Here is a 15,094-nt window from a genome sequence, read left to right as displayed (position 1 = left end):
CCTGTTTGGCCAAAGTAAGACAGTTTACAACTGCAAGGGACCTGGTAAAAACCAGGTAGGTCTAGGGGAAGTGGTTGGTCTTTAGTGGAGCAGATAAGCGATGCCAATTTTCTGTAAGGTTTGTAACAGGAGGTCAGGTCATGTTTTTTTAAGATTTTGGTAATCTTTTACGAGGTGCCTCGGATGTAGGGAATGGTGATGGATTTAGAGTAATCCTTGTTGTGGAGGGGGGGGGGGAGGGGATCTGTGGTTTGTAGGTTCTAATATTTTTTGGATTTTTTTGAGGGGGTAGCCATTGGCTGAGAAAGTGTTGAGGATGTGATTTAGTTCAGTGTTTAGGGCCAAGTCATTTGAACAGATGAGTTTAGCCCTGTTGTATAGTGTTTTCACTACTCCATATTGTTGTGAGGGGGGGGGTAGGATTGTTTGTGAATGTATCTGCCTGTATGGGTGGGTTTTCTGTAAACTGAGAAAACCAAGGTTCCATTAGGCTGGCGGGTGACTAGTGTGTCTAGGAAAGGGAGGCTGTTGTTTTCCTCTTTTTCCAGGGTGAATTTGATTCTGGGGTGTTGGTTGTTTAAGTGTGTTAAGAAGGAGAGAAGTGTTTCAGAGCCATGTGGCCAAATAGCGAACACATCATCAACGTAGCGAAGCCATATGGTTGGTTTTTGTGGGGCAGAGGCTAAGGCTTTTTCTTCAAAGGTCTCCATAAAGAAATTGGCCAAGGGTGGGAAGAGTGGTGAACCCATGGCTGTCCCCTCTATTTGTTTGTAGAATTTTCCCTGCCAAACGAAATAGCCTGAGTTCATTATGAACTGAAATAAGGCTGAGACATCGGGAGAAAATTTAGCTTGGATTAGCTCTAAAGTTTCCTTGAGTGGGACATTTGTAAATAAAGAGGAGACATCAAAGCTGACTATTATGTCAGTATGTTGGAGTGTAAGGTTTTCTATGCTGGCTTTGAAATGGGCTGAGTTTTTTATGTGTGATGGTGTGTTGCCAGTCTAGTGTGTGAGCTCTTTGGCCAAATGTTTAGCTAATTTGTATGTGGGGGAATCAATGCCATCCACTATGGGACGTAATGGCACATTTTCTTTGTGTATTTTTGGGAGCGTAAATACGGGGGGGGGGGTATAGAGTTAAACGGCTTTAATCTGTTAGTAACTTCTACAAGCCAAGAAGTGACTCTCTTAAGGAGCCTGTGAAGTTTTCTAATTTGAGAGTTGGTGGGATTGTAATTGATAGGGAGGTAAGTGGCCCAATCTAATAGAAGAGCATTCAGCTTACCTGTGTAGCTTTGTGTTGCTGATTTTCATAAAATATTTATTATAGCAGTTATTTAATTTAGTTAGGAATCATGCAGATTTATACTGGATTTATTTAAGAGTATAACATCATCTGTATAAAGTAGTGTTGAGATTAACATCATCTACTTTGATATCAGATTTAATGCCACTTTTCTGTCATCATCTATAAAATGTGATCTGTATAGGTGATGAAGAGCTCTGGAGATAATGTGCATCCCTGTCTCACACTTGATTTAACATCATCCTCTACCTTCTTCAATTCTAACAGCTGACTTAATAACTCAAATATTGACAGTATATTTCTCAATAAAATGTCCCGTGTACACTGTATAATTGCACCTGCCATATGCCTTTTCCAGATCTATAATTTCCTTATTCTTGCTGATAGGCAAGCATAAAGAAGTTGTTATCCCTCTTTATAAAGGCTTTGATATCATCATATCTGGACTGCATGTAAATTTGGTTGCCTATGATTTTTGGAGCTAAACTTTGTAACTAAAAATGGTAATTTCTTTGTGAGTTACAAAGTTGAGCTATGCAGTGGTTTAGAAGTGGTGTAAGGAACGATTTTTTGCTTGGGTAAATGAGGAGAATGGGTTGCTAGAAGTGGTTATTGTGATCATTGTGACTGCTTTGTTGGTGAACAAATTGAAGGAGAGGTATGAAAAGCATCTTTTCAGTAATGGTTAGTGTGGGCCTTTCTTGGTATGTCTTCAGCTAGGGAGAAAAATAAATAAATGATATTTCCACTCAGTTGTGCCTTGCTAGCTATGTGGACAATGTGTTGCTAATGTTGAAGTTAAATTGGATGTTGAGAGTTCTCTCCCCCCCCACCAAAAAAAAATCTTACTGTGAAGGGATTGATTTCATTATAGAGAAATAAAAACTTTAGAGTATAATGGCTTATTTTTTAATATTGGTTTTCAGTTGTAATTTCATGAAGTGTTTAAAATAGATTAAATTAAAAAAAAACAAAACAGGTTATTATTGTATAGAAAAACTGAAAAATCATTTTCAAAATGCCTATATTTATGTAGCCTGCAGATTTTCATACTGTATTTTTTATATAGCTCTGCATGTGTGTATATATAGTTAACTGATTTTATTATTTTCATTTATAGAATGTCTGATTTGTTATTAGAAGCATTGCTTCAAGCAGGCATAATACAAGAAGAAGCAGCTACTGAAGGAAATTCTACAGCCATACAAGATCCATCCACTGAACTTGTAACAAACGTAGTACAAACAGAAATTAATACTAATAGACATTCTTTCCATGCTGAAAATGCACAGCTTAGAATAAATCCACATATAACACAAATAGCAAATTCCTCTTTGGCAAGGCAGAATTTTCAAGTATTAAATGGACCTCATAGACCAGTTATGGTTGAAACTACAGCAGTTCCTCCTTTGCCAGCACAAAATTCACTCTCAGCAATTGCAAGGTCTGCCAGATCTGTTGCACTTCATGTGCCTACAACACAAACTGCAGTTTCTACTGCTGGTGGACAGAATTCTCTTCAGATAGTGAATGGACTTGTTAGACCAGTAAGAATACAAGTGCCTACAACATCTGTGATTTCAGCTTCTGGGCATACGTCATCCCCAACAATAAACGGAATTGTCACACCAGTTAGAATTCAGGTGCCTACAACACATGGAACCGTTTTTTCAACCAATAGACAAACCTCACTGCAGGCAGTGAATGGACTTCCTACAAGGGTTCACACTCCAGTAGCTCAAGCACTTGTTTCTCCTAGAATTAATTCTGCGCAGGCAATAAATAGGACTATCAGAATTCAACCAATAGTCACATCTAGTGATGAAAATAGTGTTCAGACTATCAGCAGATCAGTTAGACCCATTCGTTATCAAGTATTATCACCTGCCACTGGTAATAATGCTCATGTAATAAACAGGCCTATTAGACTCCAAGCACCTATCACTCAAGCAGTAGTTAGCTCTGCAGAAAATTGTGTCCAAACTATAAGGAAACCTGTTAGACCACTTAGGCTTGAATTGCCTGTAACTCAAGCAGTTATTTCTCCTGGTGGTAATTCTGTCCAGTCTGTAAATAGTCCTTTAAGGCCAGCTAAACTTCAGTCACCTGTTGCACAAACATTTTCTTCTGCTATTGGAGAAAATCATTTTAATGTATCAAATAAACAGGTAAGCCTATTAAGTCACAAATCACTGAATATTGTATAATAGTAACTGAATTTAAATTTATCTTTGTTTATTTACTAATACTTAAAGATTTTAGCTGTGATTTGCTTATAAGGTATGAATTTTTGTTTGATTAAAGAAAATAAACCTGAGCTTACATATATTATTGTTCAGGTTTATTTTATTTATTTTTATTTATTTTTTATCTCATTAATCTCAGTTTTAGGTTCAGTCACATCTATGACATGTCATGCAGAACTTTATAGTGGGACTCCCAATAGATACTTTTTTTTCTCTCTTTCAGTTGCATCTGAATGTATGAAAATGAAATGCATGTTTGCAGAAATTACAGTTCTTTTTTCTCATGTTATATATTTGAATTATTCAAGTATCAATCCCTCGATTAATGTGCCTATGTGTTCTTTAAAGCAGGTGTATTAATCGGAAACACACTAATCAATAATAACCTTTGGAAAAAAGTATTTGTTCCTCAAATTTCTTTTTTGACCTTTATTTTTTATTTATTTATTTTTTTTTATAAAGGAATTAGGGGTATGTCTCAAGGCCTAGTTAAAGGAAAACATGAAGCTGAAAGACAATAAAACATATTCAGAATATAAATTTATTATTCTGCTTCTTAACAAAGAATTGAGCTAACGTAGTTTGGCAGACATTGTTTCTTTTTTTCATACAACTGACTGTATGGCCCTATTGCCTTTTCTACTCTTTCACTGTCTGCCAAACTCACATATTGCTAGCAGTAATTTCATTCCAAGATTTGATGAATATTTTCGATAGCAGATTTAACATTAAATATCTTACAGAATTATCTGCAGATGTTGCTTCTATTGCCTGTTTAAATATTCTTCTCACACATTGAATTGAGAAGTGGGTGACCCAGGTGCATTGTCTAAAATAAGCAGAGCTTTAAAATCAAGATTTTTTTTTTTTTTTTTGCAAAAATTCTCAGCTTTTGGATGAAAATAACTTGTGAACTATCTTTTGAATAAAGCTTTAGTAATCCATGCTTTCTTGTTAGACTTCCAAATAATGGGGAAGGAAGCTTGATTAATTCCTTTGAGGGCCCTAGGATTTTGTGCCCTATAAATTACCATGGGTATTAACTTTAGATCACCTTTGGCATTGCCACCTAATAGAAGAGTCACTCTATCCTTTGCAACTTTATAACCAGGCTGAGATTTCTCTGATTTGGCCAGAAAAGTCTTGGAAGGCATTTGCTTCCAAAAAAAAGCCGGTTTCATTGACATTAAATATTTGTTGGTCATGATAGCCCCCTTTTTCCACAATTTTTTTCAAAATCTCTAGATGATTTGCTGCCACCTCCTTATCTGCACTTGCAGCTTCGCCTGTGATTCGAACATTACATAGACTATTTCTCTTTTTGAAATGCTCAAACCATCCAGCACTAGTGTAGAATTCCATCATTGATAGCCCTTTCTTTCAAGATTTGCTTATTTCTTGCTTATCCTAATCCATTTTTGGTTACAATCTTCGATCCATGTAGAAAGAAGTCTTTGCTCTGGAATCACCTTGTTCATTTATCTCTATTATTTCAAGTTTTTCTTCCAATGAGATTACTTTTCGAACTTTTTCACACTTCCACTTTTTTTAAAAAATAAAAAAATTAAGGAAAACAGTTGCAAAGGAGGCACGAGATATAATCAGCAAAATGTAATTAGCAAATGACATTAATTTTGGCAGTAAATTTGGAACAGTGTACATGGAAATAGCCATTAAAAAATAACTTTGTAAAATGTTTTAAATTGGTAACTACATTATATCTCATCCTCCTGGTGAGTGATTTTTTTTAAAATAGTTAGCCATAAAAAATGTATAGATAGAAAATTTTAAAAATCTGTAATTTATTTTTAAAATGTATATAGGTGCACTAATCAAATTTTAGAGAATCATTAATTACATTTGGGTGTAGAAAAAAAAATGACGCACTAATCGGAGATGCATTAATTGAGAGATTGTTGTATATTATAGAAGAAGTGCTTTAATGTATATAAACTATATAGAATGATCATCAGAGAAAGAAAAGTTGACTGATTTGAGTTTCCAATACAGAAAATGACATACAGTTACTTTGGGACCAGAGCAATGGAACAGTGCTTACATTTCTGTTTAACTGTAGTTAGCATTCTCAGTGAAGTTAACAGATGTTATGGATCCATTTATTTCCAACTGTTGTTAATATAACATAATCACTGAAACTTTTCATTATCTTTATATTAAAAGTTAAAAAAATAGATCCCCCCTCCACTCTCTTGGGTAGTGTGGGTAAGAACAGAAAAGGAGAAAGCATACATCCCTGCCTAACAGTTTTTTGCATTTGGAAAGTTTCAAGATCATTGATACTTATATATGAGTACACATACCGAATAAAGTGAGTATACTGAATGCTACTTAACTTGGATTATAAATATAGGTCAACATAATGTGTTTGTCATAACTCTTTTTAAGAGGATAGTAAATTGTTTATAATTGGCTTGTCCTGTCAATTCATTTCCATCCTGGAGGTTGGCTATTACGGATCTCCATATATTTCTGTCTTGGGATGCTGTCTCACTCTGCATAATTCAGGCCCAGCCAATCCTTTGTTTTTAAATCAAACATATCATTGTCTTCCTTTCTTTCACTTACCTTCAGTTACTATCAATAGTAATGGATCTTTTTGAAGACTTTTAATGTCTCACAATATGATCCATATATGACATTTTTCTTTTCTGCTTGTACTTTATTAGTTCCTTTTTAAAACTTTTAGTACCCATCATCTCTAAAAGTTCTGGATCTTTTAATTATTACCCATTTATTTCTCTTCATGTTAGTATATTCTTCGTTCTGTTAAAGGTTGATTTTACAATTTTTATTCTTTTCCTGATTTCTCTTTTGCATTTTCCATCCTCTGTAATTAAAATGCCTTAAATAAGTGTAACATTTGACTTGTTTGATAATTTGGTTTTCTACTTGGATTTTTAACTTTGGAGTATATTTTCCTCAGCTTAACTTAAGCATAACTTTAGGTTTTGAATTTAATGTAAGGCCATATTTTTCATTCTGTATTTATTTTCTCTATTACCTTTTGAGTCTTTCTCAGCAATCAGTATCATTTGCATAACAAAGATTATTTTATTCCTCTTACTTTTACTTTTACTCTTATCAGCTCTTCTATACTTTTAAAAATTTCTTTACTATAGTAACTGAACAGAAGAGAAGAAAGCACACATCCCTGCCTGACACTTTTTTGTATTTAGAGTGTTTATATTCAACCCACTTTTTTTTTTAATTTCTTCTGTTTCAAATAACATTTTGCCAACATTGCTCTCAATAGAAAAGTTCTGTAGATTATTCATTTTTTTGTTCATTATTTATTTATTTTTGGTGTACCTCTTGAGTTTGTTGTTTTATTTCTATTTCTCCTATTTCATTGTACTTATTAAGTCATGTTTCTTTGGCTTCTACATCTGCTTTCCTTGTTACATTGTTTAAAGATTTATATTTTGGTTTATTTTTTGCTTGTCTTCTTTTGTTGAACAGATTCAGTATACTTTCATTTATAAATGGTTTCTTCTATTTATAATTAGGTTACAATTTTATTAAGTAGCCATAATTGTTACATGTTCATATCACTACATAATAATTGCTGGAGTGGGAAGTTAATGCACCAGCACTCGCTTCCCATTCCAGCAGTTCCACTCATTCACTACTCTCCATGCAAAAAAAAATGTGCTTGCTTGCTTTTCACTCACATTACTTTTATACAGCTTCTAGGAATGACCTTACTACTTCTACTTTACCCATACTTTATCAGTGTCCTTTGCATTCATCATCATCATCAACAACCATGGGTCCAGTGCCTGTAGGTGTCTGCTGCCATCTTGATATGATTCTTCCATTGCATTCTATTTTGTGCAAGATGACTCGGTTTGTGTATAGAGTTTCCACCATTTGACGATGTCATTGCCCCATTCTCTGTTTGTTCTTCCTCTTTTGTTCTTTCCTTCAGTCATTCCAAACAGCAACATTTTTAATTTTCTCTCATCATTCATTCTACATATGTGGCATCATCATTTCTCTCATCATTCATTCTACATACCTGATCCAGAAAATAATCCTTTTGATTATTTTCTGGATCAGGTTTTCTTTTGGTTGTATTCGTCTGTAGATTTCCTCATTGTTAACTTTCTGTATCCAGCTTATTCTCAAGATCCCCATATATAGCGCTCCCTCTCAAATGCCAATATCCTCCTTTCAGATTCTCTCAGGAGTACCCAGGACTCACATCCATAGAGCATGCTGCTGAAGATACAGGTTTCTAAAATGCACAGTTTAGTTTGCATCTTTATAGCTCGGCTCTTTCATATTTTGTCCATGGCTTTTAAAATAGTTGTTGCTCTGGCTATTCTAATTTTTATCTCTTTTTTGGGGTCCAAGTCATGCGTCATGTGGCATCCAAGATATGTGAAGTGTTCCACAATTTCCAGTTGAAATCTGTCGTAACTCTATTCAGTAACTCCTGTTGTCCGAATATCATTGGTTTAGTTTTTTCAAAGTTGACATTTAGTCCATATCTTTTTCCTTCTGTGTATAGTGTTTGCAATGTCTGTTCCAGCCTTGCTGCATCTTCTTCAGTCAGGACGATGTCATCTACAAAGCAGAGGTAGTTTATTCTCATGCCATTTATTGAAATGCCTCCACCTTCTTCTTTAATCTTATCTAGTGTTCTTCCCAGATGTGTGATGAAGATGATTGGTGATATTGGGTCCCCTTGACTTGTGGCAAACCAATCTCCAGTCTCACCTGCTATTCTGATTTTTGCTTGTGCTTGGCTGTTTATATCTTTCAGCAGGCGGATCAACTTATTGTTCACACCATAGGATTCCAAGACAGCCCGTGTTATATTTTGGTCAATATTTTCAAATGCTTTTTGGAAGTCCACGAAACAGCAATATATCTTTTCATTCTTTCTTCGAGCTTTCTCTGCTATTAATCTTAGTGCGAGTATTTGTTGCACTGTACTTCGATCTTGTCAAAATCCGGCTTGCTCATCCAGAATCAGCGTTCTGTTAGTATTTTCATCAGCACTTTGCCAAGATGACTCATTTTGCATTACTATACTAATTTTTCATAGTAACCTTTGAAATTTTTGTATACTGCTCAAAACAATTAGAGGATATTTTGGTTTTCTTGTAAATTATAAAGTTATAAAAATAATTTATAAATGTATCACCATCATCAAATTCCTGATATATATATATATATATATATATATATATACATACATACAGGGTGTTCGGGATAAATTTGACATATTTATAATTAATTATATTTTTCCGTAAGTTACATGTATTAACACACACTTCTCTTCATTTAAAAGTTTGGACCCTTCTTCATTCATATACAAGATGTCAGAAAGGATGGATAGCTGGAACCCACCTGAATCATGGAAGAGAATAACTTGTATCATGATGATTCGTGCCCGCCATCAAAATAAGGATATTACGACTGCTGCCCAATGCTCCCTTAATACAGTAAAAACAATCAGGCATGAACTAGAGACTTGCAATGGTGACTACGAGGATGTAGCAAGAAGAAAGATCCCTAGCAGACGATCTGATTGCGTTCGTACAGCAGAATTCCTCGCAAATCTGCAGGAACAGGTGTTGAAGAACCCTGGCATTGGAATTCGGGCTTTGTTCGTGGAGTTGCTAACTGTAGTCAAGCCCTGGATAACAAGGGTAGCCAATGGTAGGCCGTATGTATGGCAGCAGGATTCGGCCCCTTGCCACACCTCTGGGAAAAGTCAAAAATGGTTGTCTGAAAATTTCTACGACTTCACCAGTCCAAATGTTTGGCCTCCAAACTCCCCAGACCTTAACCCCATGGATTATTTTGTATGGGGCGCAGTTGAAAAAGACACCAATCGCACTTCCAGTAATACAAAAGCCCAGTTAATGGATAAAATTAAAACAGTTTTTGCGGCCCTTCCCAGGGAGACTGTAGCATCAGCTTGTTCGAGGTTCCGAAGCAGAATTGAAGCTGTGATCGATGCTAATGGTGGTTATTTTGAGTAAATCTTGTTGATAGTATTGTAATTAACTCTGCCTGTAATGTTTTTTTGTCAATTCATTAAATTTAATAGATACAAAGAAGATTTTCTTTTTCCTTACGAAACTGTCAAATTTATCCCGAACACCCTGTATATATATATACCCTCAAGGGGGGGGGGGTGTACAGGATATGATAGTACTACATGAAAAATTTACACCATTACCAACTTCCTATCTACAATTTTCCTCCAAATCAGTTTACCTGTCAAGACTCCAATATTATCAGGTCTTATATTTCTGTCTTCTAAGACACTTTTTACTTTATCAATCCACTATTTCTTGATCAACCTGGCAGAAAATACCCGTTTTGCTAATTTTTCCTCTCCCATTCTGCTTAAGTGACATACCACCTGAAATTAGCTCTGCTAAAGCATTCCTGGATGCTGACAATATAAAGTTCTATCCTAATATCCTCGTTTTTAATACGATATTGCCACTGATGCCATCTGTTCGTGCCCCTAATCTTTCTCAGGACTCTCATATCTGCAGTCTCTAGTCTTTGGTCAAGTGTTTTACTTCTAACCCAGCTCTCAGATCCATAAGTTAAAATTGGTTTGAACACTGTCTTATATACAGCTAATTTAGTGTTTCGCTAATTTCTCTCTTATTCCATATAAATTTATTCAATTGACTTCCTGCCATACCAACTTTGATTCTGTTGTCTACTTCCATATTTAATTTACCATCTTCACTAAAAATTGTGCCTTAAGTAGCTGAAATATTTTACTTCTGTAGGTTCTCCATTCACAATGCAGTTGATATTTTCAATGTCAGTGATATTTAAATGTAACACACATTTGTTTTAAAATATTCTTAATACACAACAGAATAGAACATGCAACTGCATACAAAATCATGTTCAGTCGAAACGTGTCTTAGCCGTATTGGCATGTGTGGGGGTATAAAATCTTGGCTTGTTACGCCATCAAAAAACGTTCACACCGCATTGTCCGTTGCGTGGGTTACCAAGGTTCAGGTTACAGTCTCCCTTAGACAGCACTCTGCTAGAGGAAACTCCATCAATGGGCCTTCTATCCATTTGGGGAGGTGTTTAGGGGCAGTGCAAAAAAATGGTTCTGCTTTTGGACGGAAATGACAACGGCACCAGACTATGGCTTTAGGCAACTGGAACATCTTCTCTCTGACAGGGAAGGAGTTGGAACTGGTCGAGAAAGCCAAGTGCTACCGGCTAGACTTAGTCGGGCTTTCTTCGACCAAGAGGAGAGGCTCTGGAACTGTCCACCTGGATAAGGGGTGGAAGCTCTACTCTGGTGTGAGCCCGACAATGTCTGCTCAGGTGGGTGTAGGGATACCCACAAGCCCCCAGCTGTCAGACTGTGTTGCTGAGTGGATCCCATTGTGGGGACAGGTATGTGTGTTAAGGCTTCAGATGAAAAATCATGATTTGGCTGTGGTGCAAGCCTATGCACCTAATCTGGAGTCAGAATACTCTGCCTTCCTAGAGGAAGTGGATGCTGCTTTTGATAGGGCGGCAGACATGGAATCAGTTCTGCTAATGGGTGACTTCAATGCACATGTTAGAACAGATGACCAGACATGGAGGGGTGTGGTTGGGAGGAATGGTGCCCCTGACCTTGACGCGAATAGGTTGAAATTATTGGATTTCTGCTGTACTAACCGCTTGTCCATATCTTGTCCATAATGAATATCTTCTTCCAGCACCGAGAAGTCCATAAGTATACCTGGTACAGGGATACACTAGAACACAGGTCTCTGATTGACTTCTTTATAGTCTCAGCAGACCTATTTTCCTCAGTGTTGGACGTTCGTGTGACATGAGGGGGAAGAACTGTCAACTGACCACCACCTTGTTGTGTGCACTCTACGGCTTCAGAAACCAGATGCTACCATCAACACTGGTAGGCCTAAGCAGCTATACTGCGTGAAATGGGAGGCATTGGAAAATGAGGGCAGTGAGGAAGAATTTTCCAGATGACATTTCCTCCAGGTTCAAAGAGATTCCCAAGCATACTGCAGATGTTGAGGAGGAGTGGAAGCTGTTCAGAACAGCTGTCACTGCCTCTACACTCTCATGCTGTGGCAGAAAGCGGCTCGGTGTGGCAACGGGCAGTGAGAAAAGGACACCTTGTTGGAACCAAGAAGTCCAAAAAAACTGTCCGGGCAAAAAAGGAGTCCTACCTAACATGGCTTAGGGTCAGGTCACCTGAGATGTGTTTGCAGTATGCTGAGGCACGAAAAGCTGCGGCTGAGGCAGTAAAGACAGCAAAGCAGAAGGCTTGGGAATCCTTTGGAAAAAGATTAGACTCATCCTATGCAAATGCAAACAAAGTATTCTGGCAGACCATCTGCCGCCTTCGAGGGAGGAAATCGTGCTCAGCACGGGAAATTAAGGCCTCTGATGGTGCACTTTTAACAACCGAGAAGGATATCCACCACAGATGGAGAGAATACTTTGAGAGCCTTCTTAACCAGGTGGCCCAGCAGTTGTGGACATCCAAGAGGTGCAGATTGGGGCAATGACTAGTCTCACAGCAGAAGAGATCCATTTAGCAATAAAATCGCTAAAATCAGGCGAGGCTGCTGGCAATGATGAAATTCGGCCCGAAATGCTAAAAGCCTTAAATCGAGATGGTGTTCTCTGGCTGACCCGAGTGTGTCAGGCTGCTTGGATATCTGGGCAAGCACCAAAGCAATGGCAGACAAGCATAATAATACCAGTCTTCAAGAAGGGAGACCAGAAGGATTGCAGTAATTATCATGGCATCTCTCTGCTCAGCCTGCCTAGGAAAGTGTATGCTAGGTGATTGGAAAGACAGTGCAGGAGCATAGTTGAGTCAAAGTTCCAGGAAGAACAGTGTATCTTTCGTCCTGGTAGAAGCACAACTGACCAAATCTTCACTTTAGGGCAAGTCTTTGAGAAATCTTGGGAATTTGCCAAGAATGTCTACGTATGTTTTGTGGACTTGGAGAAGGCACATGACCGAGTTCCTCGGGATAAGCTTTGGCAAGAAGTACAGGAGTATGGAGTGGATGGCCAACTATTAGCTGCCATGAAGTCCCTGTATGAATGCCCAGAGTTTTGTGTCAGGGTAAACAGCACAAAGTCTGAATCTTTCACAGTTCCCGTTGGCCTCCGCCAAGGGAGACATTTCAGGGACAAAAGGAAGGGGAGGTCATTCTGTCACCCTTCCTTTTCATAATATTTATGGGATTGATAGGCGCAGTGAGTATGTCAAAATTGGAAGATGTAGCATTGGACGTCTGCTTTTTGCAGATGACCTAGTTCTGCTTAGCTCTTCCACAGATGACCTCCAGCGGACCCTGGATAGGTTTGTAGTTGTTTATGCAGATGCCAGAATGAAGATCAGTGTGGCCAAAACTGAAACATATGTGGTCTCAAGACAACCATCCCAGTTACACTCTACATGTAAGTGGAGTCCCAATGAGGCAGGTGGAGAAGTTTAAATACCTTGGATCCATATTCATAAAAATGATGGAAAATGGGACGTAGAGCTAGATACTCGAATTGGCTTAGCAAGCTCAATATTGTGGGAGCTTGGCCTGTTCGGTAGTATTGAAGCGGGAGTTAAGCCAGAAGGCAAAGCTGGCTGTCTTCAATGCAGTCTGTGTCCCCATCCTCACCTATGGTCATGAGAGTTGGGTAATGACTGAAAGAATGTGGACATGAATCCAAGCGACTGAAATGAGGTTCCTTCGAGGGGTTGTGGGGCTGACAAGACTCGACAGAGTCAGAAACCCTGCATTTCGGGAAACCTTCAATACTCAACTGCTGCTCCTCCATATTGAGAGATCACAGTTACTTTGGTACGGGCACCTGGTCAGAATGCCACAAGAGAGGCTCCCTCAGCAGACCCTCTTTGCCAAGCCAGAGGGTGGAAGGCCAAGGACTCGCTGGATAGCAGCAAAATTATGCCCTTAAAAGAAATTTTTAAGTCTCAAAGAGCCCATTGGATTTATTTAAAGGCCAGTTTAATTGTCAGCTACAAGAAGAAAAGAAATCTCTTGCCCTTCTGAACAAAGAAATAATAGATATCAAGAATGATATAGAACTAGTATTAAAGATTGAAAATTTTAACACCGTTTTACACATTTCATCAATGTCATACCGAAAGATTTTTAATTCTTCCCATGATAGATTGAAACGAAAGTTTGATTCACTGGTAAGCCACCCCAAAACTAGCAATACTGTCATTGATACAGATAGAGTGGTAATCAATGTATCAGGCCATCCACTGACAGACAGCGAACGTTTTGTTCTGTCAAAAGGGCATAATTTTGCCGTTGTTCCGAATAAAGTACCCATAATAGACTTTTTTGATAGTATAGACAGAGGTATTCGATCCTTACCCCCCAAAAAATCTAACAGAACAGATTAGAGTATGCAAAAATATTCTTTTTAACACTCAGCCTCTGCGGCCGAACCTATCGTATGCTGGACAAAAAGCACTGAAATTGCTAAAAAATAACAATAACCTACTTATTACGAAAGCTGACATAGGGAAGGCTGTAGTCATCCAAGACGAAGAGAATACGAGAGAAAAATATCACTGTTACTCCGCGACTATTCGACTTATAGCCCCTCACTTCAGATCCTACCGGTAGTCAAATAACAAAGCTTAATGCCCTTATAGAAAATATATCAATATGGGATGAAGATAAACTGAAGACCTCCTTTGGGCACCCACCGAGATTATATGGTTTTCCAAAAGTACATAAGCCAGGAATTCCATTAAGACTGGTTGTAGATTGTATAGGCTGTCTCACTTACGAATAAAGTACCCATAATAGACTTTTTTGATAGTATAGACAGAGGTATTCGATCCTTACCCCCCAAAAAATATCAAAATTTCTGTCAAATTTACTCACTTCTTCAACTAGAAGAACTGCTACATATATTAAAAATTCTGTGGACTTCAGAAATAAAATTTCCGACCTGCATCTAGACGATTCTGAGATTATGATTAGTCTAGATTTTGTTTCACTATTTACGAATGTTCCGTTGGCGGACAGCATAGAATTACTACACGAAGAATTTCCTCCAGACATTGTCAAATTATTTGAATTTGTAATAAAGTCCGGTTCTTTTTCCTTCAAAAACCAGTTATACCAACAAATCGAAGGGACAGCCATGGGTAATCCAATATCTCCTGCTATTGCCAACTACTATATGGAGCATTTCGAACAGCGTATCTTTGACAACATTACACCCAGACCTAACATTTGGTTCAGATACGTGGATGACATTTTTGCCATATGGAAGGGCACCTAAGAAGAACTATAACAGTTTCTCTCAAAAATTAATGCACTTCATCCAAGGATCCAGTTCACCATAGAAGTAGAAGTAAATAAGCAGTTAGCATTTCTAGACCTCTTGATTCTTCGCCAACCAGATGGTTATCTACAATTCACAGTCTATAAGAAAGAGACCCATACAAGCCATTACATCCACGCTGAATCACATCACCATCCCAGCCAAAAGGCAGG

The 15,094-nt window shown here is 37.8% G+C and overlaps 1 protein-coding gene across 1 annotated transcript in view; it reads left to right on the top strand.

Annotated features, from left to right (window-relative positions):
* LOC150095842 (protein strawberry notch homolog 1-like) overlaps nt 1-15,094 on the top strand; it is a 447,536-nt gene that overhangs the window by 30,604 nt on the left and 401,838 nt on the right. The window contains exon 2 of the mRNA XM_090408811.1: nt 2,429-3,476. Within this exon, the coding sequence (XP_090264937.1) occupies nt 2,430-3,476 (1,047 nt within the window). The 5' untranslated portion in view covers nt 2,429. The remainder of the gene's footprint in view (nt 1-2,428; nt 3,477-15,094) is intronic.

Source organism: Typopeltis vanoorti, chromosome 19 (genome assembly GCF_054136105.1).
Source record: "Typopeltis vanoorti isolate ZY-2024b chromosome 19, IOZ_Tvanoo_1.0, whole genome shotgun sequence".
NCBI classification, from domain to species: Eukaryota; Metazoa; Arthropoda; class Arachnida; order Uropygi; family Thelyphonidae; genus Typopeltis; species Typopeltis vanoorti.
This window is presented reverse-complemented; position numbering and strand designations above follow the sequence as displayed.